The 27,664-nt window shown below is 40.0% G+C and overlaps 2 protein-coding genes across 3 annotated transcripts; one reads left to right on the plus strand and one right to left on the minus strand.

Moving 5' to 3' along the window:
* Positions 1-11,095: 11,095 nt before the first annotated feature.
* Positions 11,096-13,494, minus strand: LOC310709954 (solute carrier family 25 member 3-like). Its single transcript, XM_083510115.1, has one exon. The coding sequence runs from the start codon at positions 13,381-13,383 to the stop codon at positions 12,010-12,012; it is 1,374 nt and encodes a 457-aa protein (XP_083366241.1). The 5' UTR covers positions 13,384-13,494; the 3' UTR covers positions 11,096-12,009.
* Positions 13,495-13,527: 33 nt separating this feature from the next.
* On the plus strand, positions 13,528-26,830 carry DMRTB1 (DMRT like family B with proline rich C-terminal 1). Of its 2 annotated transcripts, none has more exons than XM_083510155.1 (5): positions 13,528-13,637; positions 16,385-18,072; positions 20,231-20,457; positions 22,919-23,063; positions 25,225-26,830. In XM_083510155.1, exons 2-5 carry the CDS (start codon positions 17,640-17,642, stop codon positions 25,326-25,328), a joined length of 909 nt encoding a protein of 302 aa, XP_083366281.1. In that variant the 5' UTR covers positions 13,528-13,637; positions 16,385-17,639; the 3' UTR covers positions 25,329-26,830. The 2 variants fall into 2 exon arrangements, with proteins under 2 accessions (XP_083366281.1, XP_083366282.1); XM_083510156.1 differs by lacking the exon at positions 13,528-13,637 and adding an exon at positions 13,908-14,018.
* Positions 26,831-27,664: the final 834 nt, after the last annotated feature.

Raw genomic sequence — 27,664 nt, forward strand, 5'->3', positions numbered from 1 at the left:
CCCTCCAGGAATCTCTTTCCAGCTTTCCAAAATTGGGAGAAAAGCTGCTTTATTGTCAGGGTGTGTGTGTCTTTCTCTTGTCACTAGCAGATGTTCCTTGCTCCCAGCAACACTGTAATGTAGGAAACTAATGTGGCAAAGGGGGGAAAAACAATCTTAGGCTTTAGCACAGAGGTGCAGAGCCTCAGGTCCAGGGTCATATATGGCCTTTCAGGCCCTGGGAACTCTCCCCATGCCCAGCTTCACACCCCAGCTTATTTTGCATGGATGGAATATGTCCTTGAACTCTAATAACATCTCTTGCTTGTCTGTCTGGAGGATAGAGAGGTATATGTGTAGAAAGCAGCCTATTATCCAAAGGTGAAATTCACTGCTCTGTCAACTGTTGGAAAATAACTGGGGAATACCAGTTAATCCTGAAGTCCCATGTGTGTGGGTAACTACAAAAAGTATGGTTTGACTCACTGTCTAGCCAAAAGAGTCCCCAGCAGAGTTTAAAACTAAAATATACGTGCAGTGTTTGCAAAGCATGGGAAATATGAGTTGTTAGACCTTAAAATGTCCCAATACTAAGTGCTGACAACTTCGTTCCCTCAAACCTAAGTAAGTTTAAACATTTTATTTACATTAATCAGAATTCTCACTCATGCATTGTTTAGTGCTACAGCAGAAACAACATAGGTAAGGAATTCTTGTTTACAAAATACAGAAGCTAGTCTCAAACACACTGGCTGACTCGGAAGACCCAGCCTCTGACATCTGCTCAGTTACATGATTAAAATAGGGAGGGAGGGAGAGAAGAACAGGAAACAAATAAAACTTCCTCCCTCCCCAAAGGTGAAGGGGCATGACTTCTTTAGCAATTTTCAGCTGTGTGGTCCTTAACCCCTTACTTTACTGGTAAGTACGCATTGTTAATATTTGGCTGCGGAACATCTCCCACATCAACTTTTGCTTCTGAGCCCACCCACTGTGTGGCCCTTGGAAAGTTGCTCAGAAAGGAATGCACCCTCAAGCTGAAAAAATGTTCCATACCCTTGCATTGCCAGGATTCATAGCTTTAAGCTTACAGTGGTCATTGACACATGGACACAAGAGCCTCCTAATCTTTCATACTTCCTGAACCTCACACTTCAAAGGTACACAAGAAGGTGCACTTTATAACTTCCTCACTCTCATATTGATCTGAGGCCATAACATATTTTTCACCATGGAGCTAATAACGATTTGAGGGAGTGCCATTTCGATCACAAAAACAGCACAAAGCAAAAGAGTTAACTTACCCCTTCCTCCCTCACTACTGCTGTTCCAGTCAAAAGATAGATTTTAAGGAAGGGAGAGAGATGGGACTGTAGACCTTGATCAGGGAGGCAGCTCCATGTGTAGGGAGCAGTAAAGGGGAGCAGGATTGCTTTGATAAACTGAGGGTAGTTTGTTCTAGGTCAAAGCAAGGTGAAAGTGAAGCTCCAAAAGGCCATATATTCATACAGTCAACCAAATTACAATGACCTAGACCAGCTAAGGCTATTACTTGCTCCATCACAAAAATGAAGCTCTCCAGTGGATCAAAAAGCTTTAGGGCATATTGGTTTAAATGCACAGTTTCTATTAACCAGAGCAATCCTACTGCCTGACTTTCCTCTAAAGTGGATAATTTCCCCAAATCATACATATAGAATGCTATTTCAATAACAGCCCTCGCATGGCCCTGAGTCTTATCAGTCTGCTGACTGAAATTTTGCCTTGAAATTCTGTCTTGCACGCTTGCAAGAAAGCAATTTCAGAGGAGCCAGTGGGAGGTGCGTGGTGTTCACATTTCAACTCGTTCCTAATGTTCCTGTGCTTTCTTGGCTTCTTAGTTCCTTTTGGACTTCCCCATGAGAGAGGAGCCAGACAGTGAATGATGATAGCAGGCGAGAGAACAACAGCAAAACGCTTATGCAAGTAGCACTGCATGCTTGCTCACACTGTTTGTGACTGCTGTCAGGGGATGGGATAATACCTTCTTGCTCCCCCAGATAATCAAGGCTGCATGTGGAGTGATGTTCCATTTTATCAGCTTTTGCATCTTGGTAGATCAGAATCAAATGTCGGAATTAAACATTGCATTGGGATTAAACTGCCACATTGTATAGAAAAAAATAATGGAAAACACATTGGAATTGGCCTTTTTGAATCACACCACTGGGCCACTTAGTTCAGTGTGGCCTACACTGAAAGGCAGTGGCTTTCTAGAGTTCAGACAGGGGTGTCTCACAGCTCTATGCAGAGATGGCAGGGATTGCACCTGAAAATATTCTGCAGGCAAAGTAGATGCTCTGTCACCGAGCTACAGTCCTTTCCCAGCTACTCAAAAAAACTCTTCAGAACAATATAATTTTAAAATATATAGATTTCAAAACTGAATATATTTTAGAAACGTAAGATAATTTGGGACATCAAGCACGGGCCAAAAATTGTGTTCTCCGCTCCATGACTGTGGTGCAAGGGAAAATTCTACAGTTTTATGAATTTATGGTTCTATGAACATCTGGATGGCCACATGTTCCCCATATCTGATGTAAATGAACACAGCCACAGTTCATCCACAGGGGTCATCTCCTGTACAGACTCTTTTAAATGAATAGAATATATGCAAGAGATGCATGCCTTTGCCCAAAGAAATCCCTTCCATTATACTGAGGATTTTAAAGGAGCTGTACCTGGTGGGCTGCATCCAATAACATTTTTCAGCAACAGCCACTCCAACCGTTAGCCTCATAAAAAGGGAAATGTTTTCAGTGTGGATTGCTAAATTGCAGAACAGTAAGCTGAACCCAACAACAAAAGCTGAAACAGAGTAAATGTTAGACAATTGTTGTATCAAGAAGGGTGAAATGCCAGTTCAAACAGGCTTTTTTTGTTGTTTATACTTCTGGCCAAAACAACAGAGCAGCAGGTCTCATTGTAGCCTTCACTTCTCCAGGATAAAAACGCACAGAGAAAGAGACCAAAAGCCTTTTTCTCAGAATCATACAGGACATGCACATCCATTGCTACAACCCCAGTGGCCAGCTAAACCTGTCCTGAATTTTAAACAAGCTAACTCAGCCAAAATCAGAAGCAGCATTTGTGTCTCACAGACAGAACTAAAATATCTACCGGGACCGTATGCTGATAGCGTCTGATCTTACATGCAAAGCTGACTGAGGTTATCAGAACACAGATGAAACCACAAGGAAGGAAAAGACTGAGTGGTTGTGCAACTTATTGCTGGCATTTCCCTCCAAAGAGTTGAAACTAGCTGGATGTCTGTTATCTCCTGCCCACTGCTTTCTCTCTTTTTCCATCAGATTAACCCCCTTTTTTGCTGTACACCACAATCCAGAATCCTAACTGCTTCCCTCACCTAAAATGACTGATATTTTAAAAGAAGAAGCAGACACATTAAATATAAAACACATTTAAGGGTGTCCCTTTCTTAAGCAGCTGTTGTGCAATCTGGAAAATTGTGGCGCAACATCTTGGAGACTTTCCAAGGGACTATGGGTATGCTTTCTGGATCAGGAGATCCAGATCCATTGGTGATGCTTGTGTACTCAGGACAAGTTATTCTTAAAAATTTAAGACTAACCATCCAAGCCCCACAGCACTTTCTAGAGGTTAAGGACAACCAAGAAATGAAGTTGATGAAGGCAACACTGAAGGCTTTTGTCATCACTCGTTACTGATGTCCCATCTCTTCTGACTCTCCATTTTATCATCCTTCCAGGTAAATTAATCTAAACTATATGCTTTATATTATAGTAGCCAGTATGCTCAATTGCCCATTGCAAAACATGAGACTGCTCAGTGTTTGCACACTGTTGTTTGACATGTTTGTTTTTTAAAATTGCCAGCTCGTCATAAAGCGTGTTTCAGTTTTGGTTCTCTTTAGGAATGCTATAAAAATTCATGAAGTTACTTTCATGGGGAAAGCCTGCTTCATTCATTCTACAAACAATGGAGGGCAATTGCTGCTGGGGAGATGACCTGCTTTCCAGCTGATGAATGCACTCTGTGTAAGACCTCTATATTTCCCGCACTGAAGTTTTGATGTGATTCATAGATTCTGGACAGTTAACTGACAACAGCATCCCTATGAGTGCTTGGGGGAAAATACCTTGCATGTGTTTTGAATGCCAATGCTTTGACTCAAAGCAAAGCAACACAAAGGTTGTATGGAGGTCAAAGCAGATGGTAACCCATCATGTGATCTCGCAATTTGTGGCCGCTACATAGAAATACATGTACCGTCTGTCTCTCAGTTGATGCTTATCCAGTGTTATGGGAGTTACAACCACATCAGTTAACCTTGGGAGAAGCATTTATTTCTATGCTGCAGATTAAATCTGCTATGCAGATTTGTTGCATTCTCTGTAGGTGGAATGCAGAAATTGTGGCTCTTCCTATGCTATAGATGTACTATAGACTATAGCGGCCACCAATCTTACTTGGCAATCCCAGATCCCCAGAGCTGCCAAACTTTCCTGTGTCTTCTGCTTTAAAAAGGCAGGAAAAAGAATGTAGCAGTTCCTTTTTTCTTACCTACGTTCCAAGGAAGCCTGATTGTTCAGGCAGGAATTTATTCCGCTCTCCTTTTTGTGGTCACACTATTGGTGGTGAAGGAAGCCCCCAGACCCTATCCCAGAGCTTTCAAATGTTTGTTGATTTATTTAATACATTTTCATCCCATTCTTTCTCCCACCTGTAGATCTCGCAAGCATCCTCTAAAAGATGCCGTGCCGTAAAATCACACCGTAGGCTTTGTGCCCTAGCAGGGATTTGAACCCACATTTTCCGAATCTAAGTGCAACCTTCCACCTACTACATCGTATTGGATCTCCAAGCCACACTGACATTCCACACACAAGTTCTGTTTGTAACTTTCACAAAGGGAGATAATTCTCTTTTTAAGGATGGGGAAAGAAATGACTAGACATGTAAACAGCACAGAAGACAAATAAATTATTCCAGTTGTCAGATGAGACCTATGGATCAGACCAAAGACCCATCTAGGCCAGTATCCTATTCTAGTCCAGCTGTAGCACACAAAATTAGCATCTTCATCAAGCTACTTACCTGACTCCAAGAGCCCTTTCCTAATCACCCACCACCAGTTCAGACCCTGTAGAATGCCCTCCCATCAGATGCCGAAAATATAAACATTTATACGACTTTTCGTAGATATCTGAAGGCAGTCCTGTATCAGGAAGATTTGTGGGGGTTTTTTATATTCTGTTGGAAGCCACCCAGAATGGCTGGGGTAACTCAGTCAGATGGACGGGGTACAAGAAATATATTTTGTTGTTGTTGTTGTTGCTGCTGCTGCTGTTGCTGCCCCATTATGCATCATTTTACACTTGGTCACATTTAATTACATTTGCTATTTTAAGGGCTATTCACTCAATTTGGATAGATCCTTTTTGGAGTTCATTGAAATCTCTTTTTGTTCTGACACCCTGAACAATTTGGTGTCCTCAGCAAACTTTGCCACCTCACCCCAGGTTCATGTCATTTATGAACAAGTTCAAAAGCACAGGTTCAAATAGGGATCTTTGTGGGACCCCACCTCTTACATCCCACTATTGACAAAAACACATGAGAAGCTTGATCCACTATCTACTTAAGTCAAAGTATTTCCACTTTAGACCAATGTGATGTACAATCCTAAGTAAATTCCATCAAGTTAAAAGGGACACCTAGTAAATATATTAAGAATTGCAGCTCCAGACTTTTACAGATTCTAGGTTGCAGATCTGCCTCAAAATTATTCAGCCTCTTTCCTCAACAGGTACCAACAACTGACCTATTTTGTGTATCCATTTGGTTACAGTACTAGGTAATACTATTTATCTTACGGCTCCATCTGCTGACATAAAAGAAGCATAGCTTGTAAAAGAGAGATGCATGATTTTGAGTCCGAAGGCTTACTCAATTATCAGTCCAACTATAATTTAGCACTTGAAGGATAATCTCACAAATTCTGGTTCAAAGGCAATGATGTGATATTTTATGTCAATTTTGTAGTTTATTTTGGGTGCTGAGAATTGTAGCTCCATGAGGGGAAAATGAAATTTGCCAGGATTCTTCAGGGGAAGTCATGTTTTTAAATGCAGGTTTAACATGCTTTAAATATAGGGTATATGGCTCTGCCATGTATACAAAATGTACTTAGATAAAGCCAGAATATGCATCAATATGGACCCTACACTCACACAGAGCCTGCACATGCATTTTTGCATGGATGTAGATTGGCATCAGTGTTACACTGTACATCCATTGTTGGGATGGGCAAGAACAGTTCACCATATATATGCATGACATATGTACAAGGCAGACAGAGAGAGGAAGCACATGACATTCAATGAATTATATACTTTTTTAAAAAGTGCAGGCAGGTCCTTTCACAGTCCACTATAAACTTGTGCATTCTTGCGTTACATCACTGAGAACAGGAACCAGTTGCCCATGCAGTTTGTTAGAATGAGATTATTTACAAAATACTACCCAAGCTTCCCCTTTTTGAATTGATTCCACTGAATATGTTTACAAAAGCCAACTAAAAATAAAATAAGTTAAATCATATGTTTATTTGCTATTTCTTATCCTACTGGATCCTGAAAGATCCCTTTCAAAATTCTCAAAAGTCAGAGCAATATATTTCATACAATAAATTGAGAGTGTCATTGTTTCCATTGGCTTTACTGTGGCTGTGCAAACCTTCTCTTTTGTTTATGGTACATTTAATTATCTACCTATTAAAATGCCTCTTTTAATAGGATATGATGTATCACAAAGCATTAAGAGCTGTTCTGCTCTACAGCTCACTAAGAAAAGGACCACAAACACGGCAAATCCATCTTTTGTTTTTAATTGCAACTTTTGTTATGCTTCTGCTCCATGCACAGGAAGCAGCTCCTTGATCCCTTGGTTTTGCTAACAAACCATTAGAGAGTTTACTTTCATCCACACTTGAACTGCTACAAAGTGGGGAAGTTGTTGTTTTTAAAGGAAAGGAGTCTACTAGGGAAACAAGTAGAAAAACATACGAGTGACATGAGTTAGGCTGGGGCATTTGATTCTGGATACTATGCATAGTAAAAACAAATAAACTGCAGGATATTGTGAATGTCACCATTTCAGAATGTAAAGCTACGTTACAACACAATGTATGTATCACTTATTAATTTTTATATGTGAATCTCCTAAGAACAGAGAACAACAGATTTTACAGACTATTTCTCGGACAGTTTACTATAATTCGGTTATCATCCTGATTCCTAGATCACGGTTTTTAAATTTTTCTACTCACTCTTTGCGCCTGTAGCGTAAGGACAGTTCTAATATACTTTCAGAAGCAAATTGTTGGTGTGAACTTCTCCCTAAGCGACCAGAATTTGATTTCTGCGATCATTGTGTCCATCTAGATTTTCCCACGAGCCACAAATAGTGCAAAAAATATTAGCTTCGAGGTCCAGTCAGAAAATTGTCAGTTCAACAGGCAGAAGAACTTTAAAACTGTCAAATCAATTAGGCAACCAAACATGCTTTTCAAGACACAACAATGTCAGCTATTAGAAATGCCTACAGAAATAGTGGAAGGTTGGTCCAGCTTGTTCAAGGGGACCTTCTATCCATTCATCTCAAATGAGTCCAATTTAAACAAACTTTGTGTCGTCGTAAATCCCCAACACTGTCTCAGACTATCTGTCTAAGGTGCACCACCTACTGCATTCAACAGCAAAGTGATTGTTAGCCACTATTCCACACCAACGAAGAGAAACTCTTCTGTTTCAAGACACTGTTTTGGCACTGATGAATACCCAAAGCTGCAAAGTTCAGAAACCTAAGCATATGGCTAACACACCTGTAATAATTTCCAGAGGAGTAACCTTTTTATTCTCTTGCAACAAAAAACAAAACAAGAACATTTTTGGTTGCATCACAACGACTAAAAAATTTATAATGACAAAAGCTTTCATGAACTACAAGTACTTCATCAGATGTATGAAGTGTTATACTGAGTTGCAGATGTGTATATGTATTGTACTTTTTGCTGGTAAAAGAAGATAGAGGTATCAGTACTATTATCCTGATATAAGCATCATGGGTGCCAGCAAAAAACGCCTGCTAAAAATGTGAACTGTAATCAGGTCAGAAAAGAATTAAATGCTGAAAAATACGGAGAGTGATAACTACAGTTGTGTCGATAACACAGACATCGTGGCAATTAACACATGTAGTGTGATAAGAATTACATCATTCTTCCATTTGTGGATTTAACAATATTAAATCTGTGAAACTAAGCAATTTGTGTAGTAATAAGAATGTCAGAAATCAATTTGAATTCTGTTTCAGAATATACATTGCCCAAGCAAATTCTACGCATGGTGTTATCCAGTGGTATTGTTCATTTAGTTAAGAACTCTCCTAAATGCATTTTAACCTAGCCGTGAGTTAGCAAGGAAAGTTAAAAGCCAGCTTTTCCTTGGGGGGCGGGAGGTGAAGGGGAAAGAAAATAAATGAATGGGAAATTGACAACTCTTGGATTTCCAGCAATGACATGCAGTCCATCAGCCAAACAGGGGCCTTACCATAAAAGTAGGGTGCTTAGGCCAGTATAAGAATCTTCACTCTCTCTAATGTCAGAGTACTCAGTCAATGTAAAACAAAATAATCCCTGCAAAGTGAGACATCAAAGAGTAAACAGCATGCCTGATTTTTTCTTAATAAAAGTGCCCTTTTATCTGCCTCTGCCAGGAAAAAGGTGACAACCCCTGCTTGAAGCATGTTTGATTAGAATTCAAAAGGTTTTTTTGAAATATGCTTTTCTATGCAGAATTAATTTAAGTCTCCAGCTGGAACAAAAGCATTGTGTAAAAGTGATATTCTACAGTTTCACTACTGAACCACATCCATGTGGCATTGTTATCATTGCAAGAGCTGTTGACTTCAATCAGCACATACAGATAATCACAATAGAAGAATATATGCAGAGCAATAATTTGCATATCAAAATATATTCATATTTGGAATTGTTGGAATGAAAGACAGAAAAAGGGTTTGATTGCTTTCTATCTTTTTGCAAGAGGGCCCTTTTACAAAAAACGAAAAAAATACAGTATTTGCAGTTTTGCTTTCATAAAAGAACAAGCTACACAAGAAAACCATTCTTTACTATGGAGAAATCACCCAAAGGTTCCTTTTCTTCTTGAAACAGTTAACTTATATATAGCTATATTTTACCATGATATACCACTTTCATGTATGTCATACTATTTTCATGTATGCCTATGTCATGGAGTGCCATGACTAGCATGTGAGCTAGTTGAAATATCATCTAAAGCAATTCATACAGCATTTTCACACAATAAACTTAATTCACTTGGTCGACAAGCAGATGTAAAATCTGTAATGTATATAAAAATTTTGCTTTTCACATTCCATGTGATATCATCAATGGTCACATGTGATACAAATAATACGACATGGTCAAATGAACAATTTTAGTATCTTGTGTGAAAACTGTCAGGAAGGAAAGGTGAAGTCTTCAACCATGCATGAAAAGTATGGGGAAACCATGCAACTATGTTTGCTTTGGCTTCTGGCCTAACCTAAATCTGTTAAGGCATCTGTGGAACACATGTTAAGCAGAAGACTTTGAATGACACATGCCTAAACAAGAGTCTTGCAATGCTGTATTGAGCCTACTTCTCATTGAGGTTATTAAGTTGTGCCTGGGTTGTTACCCTTGGGAAAGCAGGGGGAGTACCCTTGAATGTATGGCCACCCATACAAAATACAATCTCCCCATATAATAATGGATGTCGAGATAAGAGATCTGTTTGCAGGGTTGGAGGGGGGTTTTGTATTGGAAGAATGTTCTGTCATGTAAGTCCCCACCTCCAATTACTACCTCATTTGAGAACTAGGTGCAATATGGTGTTGCACTAACACAGTAGTGAGGTTAAACTGGGAAGAGCATACGTCAGTTTTAAATTGTTTCCTGAATGATACTGAATACAGTGGTACCTCAGGTTACATACGCTTCAGGTTAAAGACTCTGCTAACCCAGAAATAGTGCTTTAGGTTAAGAACTTTGCTTCAGGGCTCCGGCGGCGTGGCAGCAACAGGAGGCCCCATTAGCTAAAGCGGTGCTTCAGGTTAAGAACAGTTTCAGGTTAAGTACGGACCTCCGGAACGAATTAAGTACTTAACCCGAGGTACCACTGTAGTGTGTAAAATTCTGTGGGCCTAATGCCAACTCCTATGTCAATTAATACACATTATTCTTTTTTGATGAGGTTTTTCCCCCCACAATTAGATACGAAAGTTACCAATGTGCAAAATATAAATTAAAGCATTTCCAAATCTTTAATACCAGATTACTGGCACCTTAATTTAGAACAACTAGAAAGTATAACACAAGTGGATTCTGCTTTTTTTAAAAAAAATGAGTGGAAATGCAAATAAATTATCACCTTATTATTTCAATATTCTCAGATACAGTATTTTATAATAAAAAGGGGTATGGGGTGTGTGTATGTGTGTCTAAACAAAGTGAACAAGTCTGGGAAACGGAATGCGATTTTGTAATACTGGTATCTTTCATATGTGAAACGGCTGTCAAGTTATAAATATGGTGCCAAAGAAAAAAACTGACTGGGCTCTAATTAGAAGCTATTGATAACATTCTGAATCCAAAATGGCTCTTCTGTATTTTTATCAATACAAGTAAGAAATAGAGCAGAACAGAATTGGAATTTTTTTGGTAGCTTCAAAGATAGCATAAGTTAACATTTGGAAATCTCGCAAAAAATTGCTCTCCACTTCGGGAGGTTTATGGAATGATATCAGCATAGCCATAGCAGGAATGCATACGTTAGAAGCATTAAAGAATTCATGCCTGAGTTGGCTTTTTTCTTTTGTACCTTCTTGTGTTGTGTATTTTAGATTCTAAGCCTTAGGGCAGGGGCTGTGTTGGGTCACTAAACTTTAACTGGAAAAATCAGTATAAATAAATAAATAAATAAATAAATAAATAAATAAAGCAAGCAAGCTTTAGCAAACAATGTCCCAAAGAAGGTCTTTTATTTTCTCAATAACTACAATAACTTTATTTAGTATGTGAACATTAAGTGTCCACATGAAATTGCAGGACAATGAACTATACAAATTAGGGAAAGTGCAACATACGCATTAAAGGAACATATAAATTCAACTTTCAGCCAAGTCCCAAGCATAGAGGACTTCCTTTCCATACTGTGGTATCTGAATCAATATAATACTACCAACATGTCTGATGCTCATCATTTTTAAAGCCCAGGATACTCTCAATGAGATTTGTGGTGAGGCATAGGGCAAGGCCTATCAAATAAAATGCACTGCCCTTCTGCATGCATAAACAGGCTCTCTCACCAAAATCTATGATCTTCAAAAGTATTCTCTAAAACAACCTCACTAACTTTTTGAGTACTACTTTTTAAAGTATGTATGTTTGATGTTGTCTCAAACAACTGATGTACATGGGGATCTACAACTTGCTATATTATAATAAGGGTGCCATCTGATAGTGAATACTAACAACTTGACAAATGACAATAATCTTCAGAGCATGACAACAGTATTAAAACAATCAGCTCATCTAGCAGTTGCTATTAGCTGGTTATGTTAACCTTAAAATATTTAACAGCCTATAAAAACTATATACCAAATTATGCAATATGTAATTTTGAACGCAATTAATAGCTAAATAAAATATGGGAAAATATTATGCTAAATCACGTGTTGCATGCAGTAAGTAGTTATTTTAAGTAGCTTACTTAATACGTTGCTGGAGCACTGTGCAGCTTAGTTTTAGATTCAGAGTAAGTGTGTGATAGATTTCTACAGTCTACTCATAACCACATATTAGTAGAGTAGAAATTCCTATAGAACTATGACATATGACACCCTTGAAACATAGCAGTATAGCCTCACAGTGCAGATCTATTTTTCAGAGAGTTTCTTTTTCAAAGAGGCAGGCATCTCAGGTGGTGGGGGCCGGGGTAGCTTGAGATAAACCTTAACTGAGTCATAGATGAACCACTGCAGGGCAGTGAGGGTGCCAATCATTAAGATGCGGGTAAACAGCCCTTTCCAGATGCCTTTCATGCCCAATTTCTTGAGGACGCCTATAGCAGTGCTGCCCTTTTCTTTATTGAGCACAGATATCACAGAATCAGCTGGGTGTGAGACTACAGCGCAAAAGACGCCAGCAATATATCCACCAACAAATGTGACTCCAAGTTGTTCCATTTTGGTGCACTGATCCCGTGGTTTGGGCATGACGTATTTGTAGAGAGCCTCTACAGTTCTTTCAAAGCAGGAAAACTTCATCATGGTGTAAGGGATCTGCCGCATCCAGAGTGGAGCCACCCCCTTGTAGAAAGCCCACAGCCCTTCTTCAATGTACATCTTGGGAGCTGCCTCCCGCAGTGTGTTGGCAAAGCCATGCTGGGTCTGAATTCGTACCTTGGCAGCTTCCATTGGGGACAAAGCAATGTCAGCAAAGAACTCAGCACTGGCTGAAGCAGCGAGGTAAACGCTGGTACGCCACAAATAAGCTTGTTCGGGACCCAACAAATCAGAGTAATATATCTTGAAGTACTCGTAGAGGCCAAACTTGGCAAGTCCTTGCATGGAGTAGCCTATGGCTGTTGGAGCCCACCCCTTGACCAGACCATGCATTCCCTCCTCTTGCACAGTGAGACTAAGCCCCTGAAAAAGACCCCGATAGCGCGTAGGTTCCACTTGCATGCGGCACTTCACCACATCCAGTGGGCATACTGCTGTGTGGGTTGCGCCACAGCTCACCACGCCACCCAGGGAGCATAGTATGAGGTAAGTCGTTGACCCATACTCACAGCTATACTCTTCCTCTGGTGGAGGTGGAGGTGAAGGAGGGGCCACTTTTTTGGTTGCAGCTGCTGCTGACAGGCAGCGCCGATGTTTGCACAGAGAGAGTGGACTGCTGTTCAGGGAGGCCACTGCATCCATGGCCCTGTAGCCGCCTGAGGCCTTGCACAAAAGTGGGGGTGCAGGGCTGCCGCTGCTGTTTCCCTGAGAGCTCCAGGAAGCGGGGCAAGCAACTGTCCAGAGTCGAGACCAGAGCTTGGGGTGGGGGTATGTGCAAGACCTAGAGGCCTCCATTTCCATTTTCTCCAGGTTGCTGATGGATCTGCTGTCGATACCTGTTCTCCAGGAAGTATAGGCAGCTGCGCTCCACAGCCAAGGTATGTTCTGGGAGGTGGTGAACTTGGTGCTGCTAGTCTCCTCCTTCCAGGAGCTGCATTTCCCCTGGTCTGCAGAAGGACAAGGCATATTCAGCGCAAGGGAGAAGGGCCAGGAGCAGATTAATGGCTACTTTCCCAACTGCCACGAATCCCAGGGTTCTTCTAACCATAGAGACTCGGCCTCCAAAGGAAGGATAGGCCCTCCCAGTGGGTGTGGACTGTACACTGCCACAAGGCCTCAGTGGGCCAAAACAGGCCTAGCACTATAGAAGCAGGCTTTTAAATACATAAAAGAGGATGGGCACTGGTTATGTTGCCCTAAGGATTAGACTCTCTTTAATAGTAAGATTTAACCACAATGTAGAAGAGTTTGCTTGAGGTTAAAAGTAACAGATGTAAAAATGCATTTGTCTTCCATATTTAAATAACCAGAGGCTGGTTGTTCACTCATTCATTTCTTCCTAACACCTTTGGGAGAAATAAGACAACATGGGATTCCCCAAAAGATGTTAAGCCTTAACTTTTAACTGCTAAAGGTTTGAGTTTGATGTAAATAAAGTAGACAGTGGTTGTATGTTACTGGCTAACAGATAGCCAGCACGGTCCTAGTGGCTATATGTCACTCAGCATAAACAACTAAATGGCAGCATGATCTCCTAAGGAGGAGGTGCATGGATACTTAGAAAACAAACATTACTTATTGGATGTGAATTGTGAAGAAAGGTAGGTTGTTAGTGGAAAATAAAGCCGGGGGAAAGAAGGGCAATATAATGGGAGTTACAGGATAAAAGAGGGATACAGAGAAGTGGGGATTTCAGGATAGTGTTTTGTGGTGGAATGGATTATCTGAGAAAAGTTTTGCCAGATCTGCATGACCAGTGCTTGTTTTGTAATGGTACTCTCACTGGTAGAAAGTACCATTGCATCCTTTTTTGTTGTTGTTGTTGCCTATGGCAGCCATTTTGTATTGTCTTTGATCAAGATTACATAAATAAATAAATGTCTCCTGCCACTAGATTTCTGAGCATCAGAGTTTAAAATAGTGATCTTTTTAACCTGAGTGTATTATTGGGGATTGTAATGTACATAAAGCTAGTTGGATATTTCCATCTCATAGTCAGATTAACCCTCCAGTGTGTGTCCAGGTGTAATCTGTCAGAGACCACATACCAATGATGGGTGGGGCCAGAGACAAAAGTGTATGGGACACCCCTTCTCTTCCCCAGCTCTTTCTGAAACCCGCTTTTCCCTCACCTACAGGAAATTAGTCTGAGGGTCACATAAAAGTAGGCTGAGGACTGAAGGTTGCCTTCCTGTGCTCTAGGGCTACAGGGGAGTGGTGCTAAGAATTTTCCACACTGTTGTTAGAATGTATTAAAAGGCTGAAAATACGTTTTGAGAAAGATAAAATAGACCTGGCAAAGCTTTCCTTATTTTCTGGCCAAACCTCTGCTGCTGCCATTGCCGCTGCTACTACGGCTGTGGCTTAGAATATTACCTTTCATCGTTCTCTCACTGTCATCCGTTCACTGTCTTCTTTAAAACAGCACTTTAAATATTTGAGAGCTACTAATATGCCCTCATTCCCCTTTTAATGCAAAGTACTGTAACTTGCATAAATGTTTGTTTCTGACTCTGCCTCATATTCATAGTGCTAAATTTAAATTCAAAATTTTTAACTGTAATGAAGGAAACAAAGCTTCAATGTGCTCTCAGGCAGGGATTTATTGTGGGATTGATGTTGTTCATGCATACAAGTTTTTTGCAGCACCCACACAACATCATTGGCACAAAAATGACAGCCTGTATTTCCCCCTATTTAATCAGGCTTTACACTTTCCATGGAATTTTTAGTAAGTTAAAGAATACCTCTTGCCCATTTGCTTTCTGTAAATGGCCCATTTGTAATAAGGTGCTATCTGGAAGCACCATTAAGTTTAATGTTTTCAAGGATAAATGACGAGCATATTAGTTGTCTCTACTACATGCAAAAGGAGAATGCTAGGCAACTACCGGTAACTACAGTATGTGGCTGTTTCATTTCCTCATGTTACTGTGTTTTGCAAGCAAACTGCAGCTTCACAAAAATGGCCAAGAGGGACAATGTCAGGGCCTGAGAGGTCTGCTTTTAAAGCAGATTGCTTGTCCTGCTGTGAAGTAGCAAAAAGCTAGAGAGGGCAGTGCCTGGAGGAGGCACTGCTGTGTAGGTCAAGTTCTTCGACAGCAGAACCCTCTAGCAGAAGTTGACCTTTCAGCAACTGTTGGACACAATAGCTCCTGAGCAGTTTCTGAAAGGACTTCTGAAAGTATCTATTTTCACAAAATTAGAGTTGTGGACAATGAACCAGATTCGTGATCCACATCTGCTTCTTTTTCCTGGAGTGGTGGTATGGTTTAAAGCCGGTATGTGTTCCCAGATCTGTTTCCTTCACAATAGAAAGTCCTGGATTCTTGTACATTTCAGAAGGTTAGCGGCACCCATATTTAACAATATAATTTATGAAAAGAACACAGTCACTTCAGAGGTTAGCTGGGTAAACAGTACATGAAGTTTTGTAGATATCAGGGAATTTCTGAAGCTGCACTTGGCCATTTTCTCTAAGCCAGCCTTTTTGGACATGGATATTTGGCTAATGGACATTTTTTAAAAACTGATGCAGTTTTTATTTTCACTAAAATTCTGTTTCTGTTAGTTCTTGTTTGTTCCATTGGGAGGCTCAGACTTCACTATTTACCATTGTAAAAAAAAACCCTCTTTTTTTACCTCAACTTTTCCTTTGAGTCCCCAGAAACCATTTCCTTAATTTTATAAGACTAACAATTTAGAAAAACTTTTAACCAGTTTGGACTGATTGAAATTTAGGAAGATGCATTTTAGGGGGAATTAACACGTATACATGCATTATTGCTAGTTTGGTTAATTATTTTTATTTGCAACTCTAACCTTGCTTTCCATTTATAAATTGCAGTTTTATATTTCATTCATACATTCTTTTTATTCTTATATTTCAGTTATTGCAGAGTTTTTATATTTTTCTCATTTATATGCTTTGATTTAATAAATATTTGCAATTTATTTTGTTTTTCAGTATATACATACATAAGAGGGGATCAGTATTGCACCCATTGCATCTGCCCATGATTTCTATGTGTTAAGTGAAAGTGACCTTTTTGGTTATAATTTATCTGTTTCTGTTTTTAACGTTGTTTTTATATTGATGCATGATACTTTTAACTTGTAACTCTGAAATTGCTTGCAATGAAGAAAGGGATATAAATATTTATAACAAATAAATAACAGTGTGAAATTGGCCTCTGTGTGTATAGCTGTGACCCTGTGTGAACAGGGTTCCCAATTTATTAACAGACTTTTGCACAATTAAGTGTACAGCAATTAGCTTGATGGTTATATAGCTTGCCTTGTAACATACTGAATATCTTGTGTGGCTGTTTGGAGTTTTTAAAGAAGGCATATTAGTGCCTGTAAATGAGCTATCCATAATTGTCCAGCAGTAAAAGCTGACCAAGAAATCTGACAGAAATGGGTGGAAAAACAGCTGAAATAATATTTTTGTGTGAAACAATAGTTTATGGTTGCCCTTCATTTATTTTATGAAAACAAGGTATTGTATAACTAAAGGCATACATAAGTTGCTTGTTTCTGTAAATGTACTATATGGAAAACTCAAATAATAAAATGAACAAAGCATTGAGGATGCTGTCCCATAATATCTGAGGGGCCACATGTTCTCCACTTATAAAATATGTGAAGCTGGCCAGTTTTTAATTAACCAAAAGCCAACACTGGTTTAAGCAGCCCCAGGTAGGGCCAGCACAATAATCACTGAGCCATGGGGTTAACCAGTGCCAGTAAAACAACACCATCTCAGTGAATGCTGCCGCCCTCATGTCCTGTTAAAGCTCAAAATTGAGCAGCTTGCTTCTTAAGAAAAATTATTGCAGGACCACTAGAAGACTGAGTTCCTTATCTTCTGTTAGCAATTGCCTGCAGTCCTTAAACCAAAAGCTCCACCTCCTTTCTGACAGAGGGAGAAAGGAGTCAGCAAGCTTAGAACACTTTGTGTGTATGATTTTAAAATACAAAGGTTTTTGAGGATATGCAATGCCACCCATCCACCTATTACAGTACTCTGTTGAAGTCTGCTACAGGAGTTCTACTGTATTCTGGGGGCTGGCCAATTGTTTCTTTTCTTTTTGGAGCTGAACTCCTCCCCTTCTGCAGGCCCAGGCTTACTAGCTATATTGTAGCTATTCTCTGCAGCTTCTAAGAGCAGATTCAGACCTGCTGCCTTGGTGTGGTGGGCCTGCAGAGGGTTGCCTGCCATGGAGTCCCAAGACGCAGCTGCTCAGTCTCTCCGGGCCCCCAAATGCTCACGCTGCCGGAACCACGGCTTTGTGGTACCCGTGAAGGGCCACGCAGGCCACTGCCGCTGGAAGCAGTGCCCATGTGAAAAATGTGCTCTCATTACTGAACGCCAGAAGATCATGGCTGCGCAGAAGGCCTTGAAGAGGCAGGGACCGGACTCGCCACTCAGGGAAATGTTGCCACCTGGTCAGCACAGTCCAAGCGATGAACAGGTGGCAACCACAGGTAGCGGCAGAAAGTGCTCCAGGCTGAATCTTTCAGAACCCCACAACCAGGGGTCTGTTGTGCAGGAAGGAGCCAAGGGGACTTCTGCAGCAGTTAGCCACTCTATGAGGACAAGGACTGCCAGGACACCACCCAAACCCAGCTCTCCAACTTTCATAGACTTAGGTATGTGGTCCAGCTCAAAGCTCTGCTTCAAACAGGCTGATGTGTTAATAGCCATCATTTTAATGTATTTTTAATCTTTGTTGGAAGCTGCCCAGCCAGATGGGCGGGGTACAAATAAATAATAATAATAATATTATTTTATTTTATTTTATTTTGCATATATGCACCAAATATTCCACCTGCTCTGCCTCAATAATTTCTGTTTTCTGTTGTGGAGATTTGGTACTGGTGCTATTTTGGGATTTCTTCTTCCCTGAAAAGATAGCATGGATTTATTTATTTATTTTGCAGTTCCATATCCTGCTTGAGGACTTTGTAGCTGCAGGAATTTAGTCTTGGAGGCTGCTTGACCATGTTTCATTGTTGCAGAAAAGAAAGAAAAACCACCCTTCAAATCTATGCAGCCAGTCTTTGTTTTAAGAGTGAAATGAGCTTGCAGCAGGCCCTGCGCAGCACTGAATTGCCAATAGAGCAACAAGACTAACCCAGAGTCTAGACTTAAAATGAAGTTTGTTGTATGTTACAGACATCTCCTTTAGCAAGGGGAATATATCACAGCCAGTGCAAATAAACAGGGAAGTTACTGCCATTTGTTGGGACCGGGTGTGTAAAATATAAAAGAGAAAAGCAAACCTGGGATTTGACTGTCGTCTTACGAAAAATTATTTTTGCAATGAAAGTGCTGCTCATATGTGGCTGCTTTTACAAATATCTAGAGCTGCAGTGAATTTTGGGAGGGAAAAATCAAGATCTAATTTTGCAAAATTAAATTTTATTTTACAATACTTAGATTTTTTTGGTCAGCATTCTCATTATTGAATTTAAGGGTTAAAGTAACAACATGGAGTTTAGAAAATGTTAAATCTAGCAAGTTGATAGCAATACTGCCTTAAATCAACAAGCTGTAAGTAAAACAAATTTATCAAAAACATATATGTTGCAAAATGTTGTATTTAAGCTCTGCAATTTTCCTTAGTTTTAAATTTTCAGAACATGTTGGTTCAGTTCTAAAAAATATGTGGTTAATATGATTTCAACATGCTCTCTAGCTGTTTCATTCTATTATCTCTATTTTGTGCTACCTTTAATTGTGGTTTGCCATCTACTGGTTTGTCAGTGTACTAAACACTATTAAAACAGCCTATATGTTATTCTTTTATTTAAACTTAGCATTAAATCTGTGAGCTTGTTTTCAAATGCATCAGGTTGTGTTTTGTTTTGTTTCGAAATACTGATAAATCTTCCAGCCACAAGTGCTGCAAATTCAGAGGCCCTGGTAGTGTTTAACTTTGCTTCAATACTACATGGTGTCTAGAATCTTTTAATCTGTGAGTAGGAATGGTGTCTCTGGACATTCCCCAGCTGGGCGGGAGCCATTTATCCACGAGTACCTCTACATAGCTGTAAAAACATTTAGATAACCCAGCCAGAGGCGTAACTGGGTCCCTTGTGCCCTTGGCAAGGAGCTGTATTGGTGGGACCACCCCCAGAAAAAAATCTGACTTTACCGTAATAGCCACATTAGAAATTGCTGCATTTTATGCTACCTAAGTACTTGAAGTGACCAGAGTTAGTGTGAGGATTGGAGGAAGGGTGAAAACATTTGCATGTCTTTGTTCTGTGGTGCAATAAGGATGGTAAGCTTGTTCCACTTTTGATCTCACCACGATAGTGGTCTACCTTCATACCACCTTGCTATTTCTCCTACAGCTCAGCTCCCCACTCTTGTCTAAATTCACAACTTTACAGAGATAGCTGGAGAAAGATTTCTGGGGTGATTATTGTTTCTCCCTGGGCCTGCGCCTCGAGCGAAGGCCTGTTTCACCAGCCCCTAAGTACACCACTGAACCCAGCTATGTAGGTACAACCCAGTTGTAAGGTTCTTTCCCACAGACCTGGCAGTTTGCCCCAGTGCAGTGAGAATTATGACCTTCTCCCCATGTTTTGGCAATTTAAGCATCCTAGCTGCATAGAACTAGTCCTGGATAATCATCTCATACAATCTCAATCATACAATGTTGGGAAGACATCTAAAAAGGACCTACTCATGAATATTCAAATAGTGGAAGCACAGCATTTTCAAGATGCTAAAATACATGGAAATCTTACATATATTGTTTATAACACTATTCCATTCAACTATTCTATTTCTCTGTAGACCAGCCTCAGGAATGTGCTGTTGTGGGCCCAGAATCTGTGGACAGGGAGACTCCAAAAGTGTATCCCGGGTACTCTGGGATGTACCCTTACCATCCATTTTCTGTTGGATTCACTATCAACCAAACAGGCTACAGAGGCCCTTCACCTGCCTCTGTCTTGCCCCTGCAAGCAGGTTTCAGGCACTTTCCTAGCAGTCATGGGCCAGGAGGTGTTGCTTCTATGCCAGTAAGTGACATTTTATCCATAGTACTGCTTAATGCAAGCTCTGCTTGAATGCAGGAGCTCAGGTCTTGAAATATCCTTACACACACACGAGAGAGAGAGAGAGAGAGAGAGAGAGAGAGAGAGAGAGAAAGAAAGAAAGAAAACCCTTTGCCTCTGGTAGCATCAGTCTTGAATTGTATGTAGACAAAACAAAAAAGGGGTAAATTTCAGGGTTATACAAAACTTGTCCCTTTAATTTTATTGAGTTTTCCACCTTTCCAACTCCTGGTCTTGAATATAGATAATATCTCTGGGAGTGTTTCAGATCGGCTGCTATTAGGAACTGTACAAACTGGATGCACATTGGAATGAGCTTCCAGACAGGCAGCTCCTAGTGCCATCCATTCATGGCTTTTCTGCTGTAAGCTACAATTGGAATTGACTTTCTACACTATTACTCTATGTATAGACCTGCTGTGTTCCATCCTCATCACTGGATGTGAAACAGCTGATGTGGGTGGAAAAGAAGGTCCAAATCATGTGAGCAGCTACTGGAAGAGAAGCATGCATTTGTTATACTGATAGAGCAGTCTATAAATTTTGTTAAATGAAAAAATAAAGACAGCCTTTGTAGCTGGTGCCATTTTAGCAGCTTGCTTAGTTTTGAATCAATATTTAATGCCAGTGTGTATTTTATGGCTATCTGCTTTTAATCAAAGGGGTATTATAGTGGTAATAAAAACTAAAAATCCTCCCTGATCACTGCCATTAACCAAATTGCTAAAATGGTGTTGGCGACAAAGGGGTTTTTATTTCATAAAAAAGTAAAGCCAGAAAAGCATTTTAGTGCTAATTAAAATATCAATTAAAAAAAAGCAGAATAATAAAATTGTTTCCACCACAAAGGTAACAGCATATATATGTTGTGATAGATCAATGCCCACAGGAAAATATTGCTGTTCTAAAAAGATATTTAAGTACGGTGCTTCTAAGGGCATCCACACCTGTGGAGATTGCGTTACTCTTCTGTTCTTCTGAAAAAGGTGCCTGTTAGGCATCAGGATGCCTCATGGAAACTGATTAATCAATTGCATAATAAAGTCAGACATTTCGGTGTATGTCTGTTCTTCTGAGGAAAGACAGTAGAACAGGAAAAATACAATGCAACAGCTGTGTAGCTGTCTTGTAAAGAGTAAGTGAACAAAACATGACTATCCCACACAAAATGCCAGGTGTGGAGTACCTTAAATGTGATTTAACCACTACTTTCAACAGATATGCACATCCAAGTTCAGGTGTTCTCCTTTACTTTCAGTGGGGTACATATTTGGTTGTTCACTCAGAAATAATCCTCATTTTAAATACCCAGCTCCCAGTTGGCACAAAATATAGTGTATCCATACACTGATAATTGTTTCTTCAAAGTGAAAGTAAATCGGACAGAATTTGACAAAAGGTGGTTTCAAGGTATCTACGCTAGGGGAACCCACATCAGAAACTGAACCTGCTGGATAATTGAACTAATCATTCTCTTGGGGTTTTAGGGGCCTTTTCTTTTTTTTTTTTAGTACATATTGCAACTGGCTCCTGTTAGGGCCCATGTACATGGAGAACTTTGCCCATGTTCACAGTTTTGCACTTGAATGGAAGCTCAGGACACCGTAAATGGAAATGGTATGGAAATGCAAAATGGGTTCCTAGTATGATGAAAACTGCCATAATTTCCCCAGTCAACCTGGAATAGGGTAGCTAGGTGCAAAAAGGGACAGGGCTCCTGTAATTTATCGGTAGCAGCTTGTAATGCAAGCTACAGCTGTAGAATTTCCTTCTTCTGCACAACTATTAAAGCTGCAGGACCCTGGACATAAGTTCATAAGGAAAGCCAAAGGCCCATCTACTCCAGCATACTGTTCTTTCAGTGGCCAACCAGATGGAAGCCTGCAAGCAGGTCCTGAGTGCCACAACACTTCCCCACATTTGGTTCCTAGCAAATGGTATTCAGAGGCATCCTATATTTGACACTGGAAGTAGAGCATAGCCACAATGACCTCTTTTGCTCCTGGTCAACCTACCCATAAATCTTTGTAAACAGTTCAGAATTACAGTGGTGCCTCGCAAAACAAAATTAATCCGTTCCGCGAGTCTCTTCGTCTTGCGGTTTTTTCGTCTTGCGAAGCACGGCTATTAGCGGCTTAGCGGCTATTAACGGCTTAGCGGCTTAGGGGCTTTAAGAAAAAGGAAACAAACTCGCAAGAACTCGCAAGACGTTTCGTCTTGCGAAGCAAGCCCATAGGGAAATTTGTCTTGCGTAACGACTCAAAAAACGGAAAACTCTTTTGTCTTGCGCGTTTTCCGTCTTGCGAGGCATTCGTCTTGTGAGGTACCACTGTATATGATGATAAAACACATTTTGTCTTAGCCTTCTGTCCTTTTATGTATTCACACTGAAACCAAATACCTTTGTCTCTTTGCCTTCACACAGATGCAAGACGTAGGTGGAGATTTTTGTCCAGGTTATTACACTCCATTGCCACCTTTCATACCTCAGGGATTTCTGCCAGGGATTCACTACATTCCGCCGCCTCTCCCACTGAATGTTGTGGCTGAAGCTACAAAGGAAACATCTGGTAAGCATTCAGAAGGTTCCGTTTGTTGCATAGCAGGTGTGTTGTGGCTGTCCACCCAGACAGGAAGGGGATAAATAACAACTGAGACAGGTGTATGGGCCACAACTTTCACATGACTACAGTGAGGTAAGCATGACATTAGGTTAGGATCCGTTATCCTGAAAGACTCCTGATATGGATGCCAATACGCCATCCCAGCATGCCTGTTGGGGAATCCCATGGAGGTTGGCTAGTGTGAAAGGACGCCATGTGACTAGTATCCTGCTGGTAACCTGATATGAATAGTGACAGGAGTGGATCGCCTGGGCCAGACCTGGTGGGAGGGTCCCAAAGATGACAATGATTATATATTTATTTATACTCTCCCTTTCTCCCTGACAAGGACTCAAGGAAGTTTACAGATAAGAACAGCTAAAAGCATAGAAGAAACTATCATTAAAAAGCAATTAAACAGCAATAGAAAAAAAAGACTTTGGCAATCCCACCTGCCACAGAACTCAGTGTGTTTTGATTATATGCAATTTTGGCTTTATGCACTATCCATTGGAATGTAACTCCTGCATTAGTTGAGAGTCACCTGTACTCTGTACTGACTGGCAGCTGTTCTCCAGGGTTTCAGGCAGGAATATTTCCGTTACCAAGAGACACTAGGCATTGAACCTATAACCTTTTGCCTTGTGTGGGGTGTGTTTTACCACTGAGCTATAGCACTTCCCTCTTTAGCATGGTCCTTCTTAAAATATTTGGCTCCTGTTTGCTTTTCATCTTGAATTGTGGAAATATAAATTAATAGCTGCTTTCAGATTTGGTAAGGTCAAGGAAAAACCACACACACAAAAAACCCTTAAGTATTGTATTTACCTTTCTTGGTTTCATGCCTTTAGCCCAGTGTACGGGAAAATCAAGCATACTATGGGCAACCTTTGGCTGGCTCACAGCCGTGATACAGAAACATTTTCCACAGTTTCAAACAGAGTTAACTTTTCCCTTCAGAAGAACTACTTTTCCTGTTTTGCCACAAACATGGCTGATATAAACATGCTGAAATAACTCATGAAATAATGAAATAGCTCTTATTTGTGTGTTCATGCCTACCTGTTGTTGTTTTTTAAAATCCTATGTATGAAAAGCTAGCACATCAAAGAAAAGGCTAGACTTGAAACTCTTTCCCTATACATGTCCTTTGTTTTTGATGCAGAGAATCACTTACAACTATGTGACCTAAATACATACTCTGAAGCACCACATACTGTTTTGTGTACATAATTAGGTTGCCTGAAAACTGAAAAATTGTTTGCTTCCTAGCAGCAGTTTGTATCAAGCTGAGAAGGTATGTTTTGAAAAGCTGCTAACTTTCAACATGGGAACAAAGTTCATTTTGTAAAAGCACTATATGTGTATTCTCCTTTGCTTGCAAGATGCTTTTTTCTAATGGATCTAGCTGATAGTGCTGCCTGGCAGGTACACTTCTGCTAGTAGTGAAATGCTCCTTCAACCCTTGCTTTCATAAGTATCTTTATCTGGTTTAGTCCTATGTGGATTTAGTTATACGTATCTTTAGCCAAATGGATTTACAGAAAGTCAGGTATCATTGACGGACAGTTCTAAGTCATACTCATAGATGACCCAGACTAACAAATCCATTAATTTCAGTAATCTATTCAGGTTATGAGTCAAATACCACACCAGATTTTAAAGGAACAGAGCTAATCTTTCCATTCTTTTCTCACATTCTATGGCATGAATGTGGGACGTGAAAATTATTTTTGGAGTTTTAAGTTCTGATGTTTAATTTTTGAGTAGCCACAAGAGGGCAAACTACTTGGAAATTAATCTCAAACTCTTTAGAGTTGTCAATTTGGGGGGGGCGGTTGTTTGAAACTTTAAGGATTTTATAGCATTTTTGTAGACTACATAAAGTAAGTTGTATATTTGCAGTAGTATTGGGGAGTTGATCTAATAAGCCACCATCTGCAAACTAGAAAGATACAAGCTATAATAACATGAGGTGATAAGCTTATTTGTATTTCAAATATTTGAATGATTCAAGATCAAAAATGAACATGAAATAAAAACAGAGAATTCCTTGGATTAATTGTAAAGAGCAGTTCATACAAAGAACCTGAAATCACTGGATTGTTCTTCTGCTTCTGTATTTCAGCTACACCTGCAGATAGCCAGGATTCTGGAGTGATATCTGAACGCAGCCTGCCATCTTCTCAGGAAGATGCCAGTGGAAAATGTTCCTCATATTCTGAGCACTAAATGCACCAAAAAGTCATGTTCAAATGTTGACTTCAAGTGGTGCCATTCTGAAAGTGATGTTTTGTTTTGCGTCACTGACTGGTCACGTCAGTATTTGGGTTGGTATTGTTCACAACATTTGGTCTATCAGGTGCTATCCACACAGGAATTTCCGCTGCTTGGTGCCTTAGCGCCAAAGTGGAAGTTTAGGAATCTTCATAGTCTGTTTCTGACATGCAGATGGGCAGGAAGTTAATGCTGGCTCAACTCAGGATTAATGTAAACTGTAGGAGATCAGATGTGATCAAGTACATGCGATCCCTAAATAAAGTTGTGCCTTGTCATACTTTCACACCACCTCCCAGCCTGTGGTTGTGAAAGTGGATATTCTAGCCATTTCTAGGCTTGCCAGCTTTTGTTATCTGCTTCTGTCTGAGCCTTCAACAAGAGTTTGCTATGTAGATATTAGCAGGCGATAATGATTATCTCCATTGTTTGAAAAGTTTGATTTACTAATTCTTCCATTTCAGGCTGGTATTAAAACCCCAGAATCAGGCTAATTCTTTTTCTGACAAGTTGGCAGCCCTAACGTACGCTTGTGCTGCAGCTGTGTATTTCTTTCAAAGTTCAGGAGAGGAACTATAGAGGGATGGCTCAGACACTTTTTTTATGCTTCAGTGGGTATTAGAGCTGCAATACACATAATGGGAAGAACCTTCTCCCTAAACAGAAATGTTTATAGGGAAATAACTGTTGAGTTTCAAGGGCCTGCTAATGATAACAGACCATGAATAGAGTTGTGGTTCATATGGCTGAACAGTTGGGATAAATTTGGGGTAGTAGAGTTACAGTTACCACTATGATTAAGGCCCCATCTGCACTATACATTTAAAGCAGCGTCATACCACCCTAGACAGTCAGGGCCTTCCCCAAAGAATCCTGGGAACTGGTCTTTTTGTTTATGATGCTGTGAGGGATTAGGAGATCCCTGTTCTCCTCCCAGAGCTACAATTCCCAGAGTTCTCAGGGAAGAGAGGTTGGGTGTTAAACCACTCTGAGAAGTGTTACTCTGAGAGGAGAACAGGGGTCCCCTAGCAACTCTAAGCACCCTTAACAAACAAGTTCCCAGGATTCTTTGGGGGAAGCTCTGACTGCTTCAAGGTCTTTAAATATACAGTGCAGGCAGGGTCTAAGTGTAGCTCTTCATGCTTAGTGTTTGAATTGTGTCACTTATATAACTGTTTCATGTTAATTATGGCTTAGTCCAAAACCAGAGACAAGAACTGGGGAAGAGCAAGGTAAATGTGCACTTGATGACTCTCTGCTTACTCAGCCTTTACTTTGGGGGAAAAGAGCACAGTTCTTACCTGATAGGAAAGGAGGAAGATTTATTTTTGTAATAAATCAGAATAAGGATGAAGAACAGCATTCCGCTTTAATGTGTTCCGTTGTAAAAAGACCAGCTACAAATGTTAGTTTCACTTTCTTTGCTTAAATCTATTAAACATTGATACTGACCTTAAGTTTTGAAATGTCACATTTTTGTTCTGAAACAGACTTCAAATGTTTAAAAGGCGGAGGGGACATTAACAAGGATATTTTTATCTGAATACAATTACTGCTACAGTTGTTGAAGAATTAATGGAAAATTCAAACATATACCTACTTGGCTTACGTAATGAGCAGCAATAGAAGGATTAATAAAAACTTCCTATTTCAAGTGACCGAACAACATCCAGAGTCAAAGGCATTTTAGTCAGGATGCGTTTTGCCATATCACCGTATGGCTGAAATCACTCTTTATTATCACAAATGAGCCAGGATGAACAAATTATTGTGGCTTAGTGCACTAGGTCAAAATCCACCATGTAAGAAATTCTTGTGTACAAACTCAACCAAAATGAGAGCTGTGCAAGACTACTTGTGTGAGCATGCGTTACAACTACTTAGGTGAACATGTGTTACAACTTGGGAGTATTATCTTTTAGTATTTTGGTTCTGAATCAAACACTATATTTAAAAGGTGACCCTGAATTTGAAATTCATAACACTGAAGACAAACAGCAGTTGGATCAAGAGATCATGGATCATTGCTTTGCAATGATGTATGGGGTTCTGCTTGTTTCTGTAGTGCTACAGATGTAAGCTTTTGAATTTTCTGGCTTTCAGGTCAATAGTCTATATTCTAAATAACTATAGTGTATTTAAATATAAAATAATTTTTCTTTTTTGTTTGTTTGTGGATCCATGAGAGTGGACTTTTGTGATGTACAGTGGTACCTCGGGTTACATATGCTTCAGGTTACAGACTCTGCTAACCCAGAAATAGTACCTCAGGTTAAGAACTTTGCTTCAGG

The sequence above is a fragment of the Podarcis liolepis genome (assembly GCF_965112155.1).
Source record: "Podarcis liolepis genome assembly, chromosome: 6".
In the NCBI taxonomy this organism is placed as follows: Eukaryota; Metazoa; Chordata; class Lepidosauria; order Squamata; family Lacertidae; genus Podarcis; species Podarcis liolepis.

What these genes read in the sequence shown, in the direction of transcription:
- DMRTB1 (XM_083510155.1), top strand. Translation starts at nt 17,640, where the DNA reads ATGGAGTCCCAAGACGCAGCTGCTCAGTCTCTCCGGGCCCCCAAATGC. An exon ending in TCCAACTTTCATAGACTTAG is followed by an intron (nt 18,073 to 20,230) that starts GTATGTGGTCCA and finishes ATTTCTCTGTAG; the next exon opens with ACCAGCCTCAGGAATGTGCT. An exon ending in GAGGTGTTGCTTCTATGCCA is followed by an intron (nt 20,458 to 22,918) that starts GTAAGTGACATT and finishes GCCTTCACACAG; the next exon opens with ATGCAAGACGTAGGTGGAGA.
- LOC310709954 (XM_083510115.1), bottom strand. Translation starts at nt 13,383, where the DNA reads ATGCCTTGTCCTTCTGCAGACCAGGGGAAATGCAGCTCCTGGAAGGAG.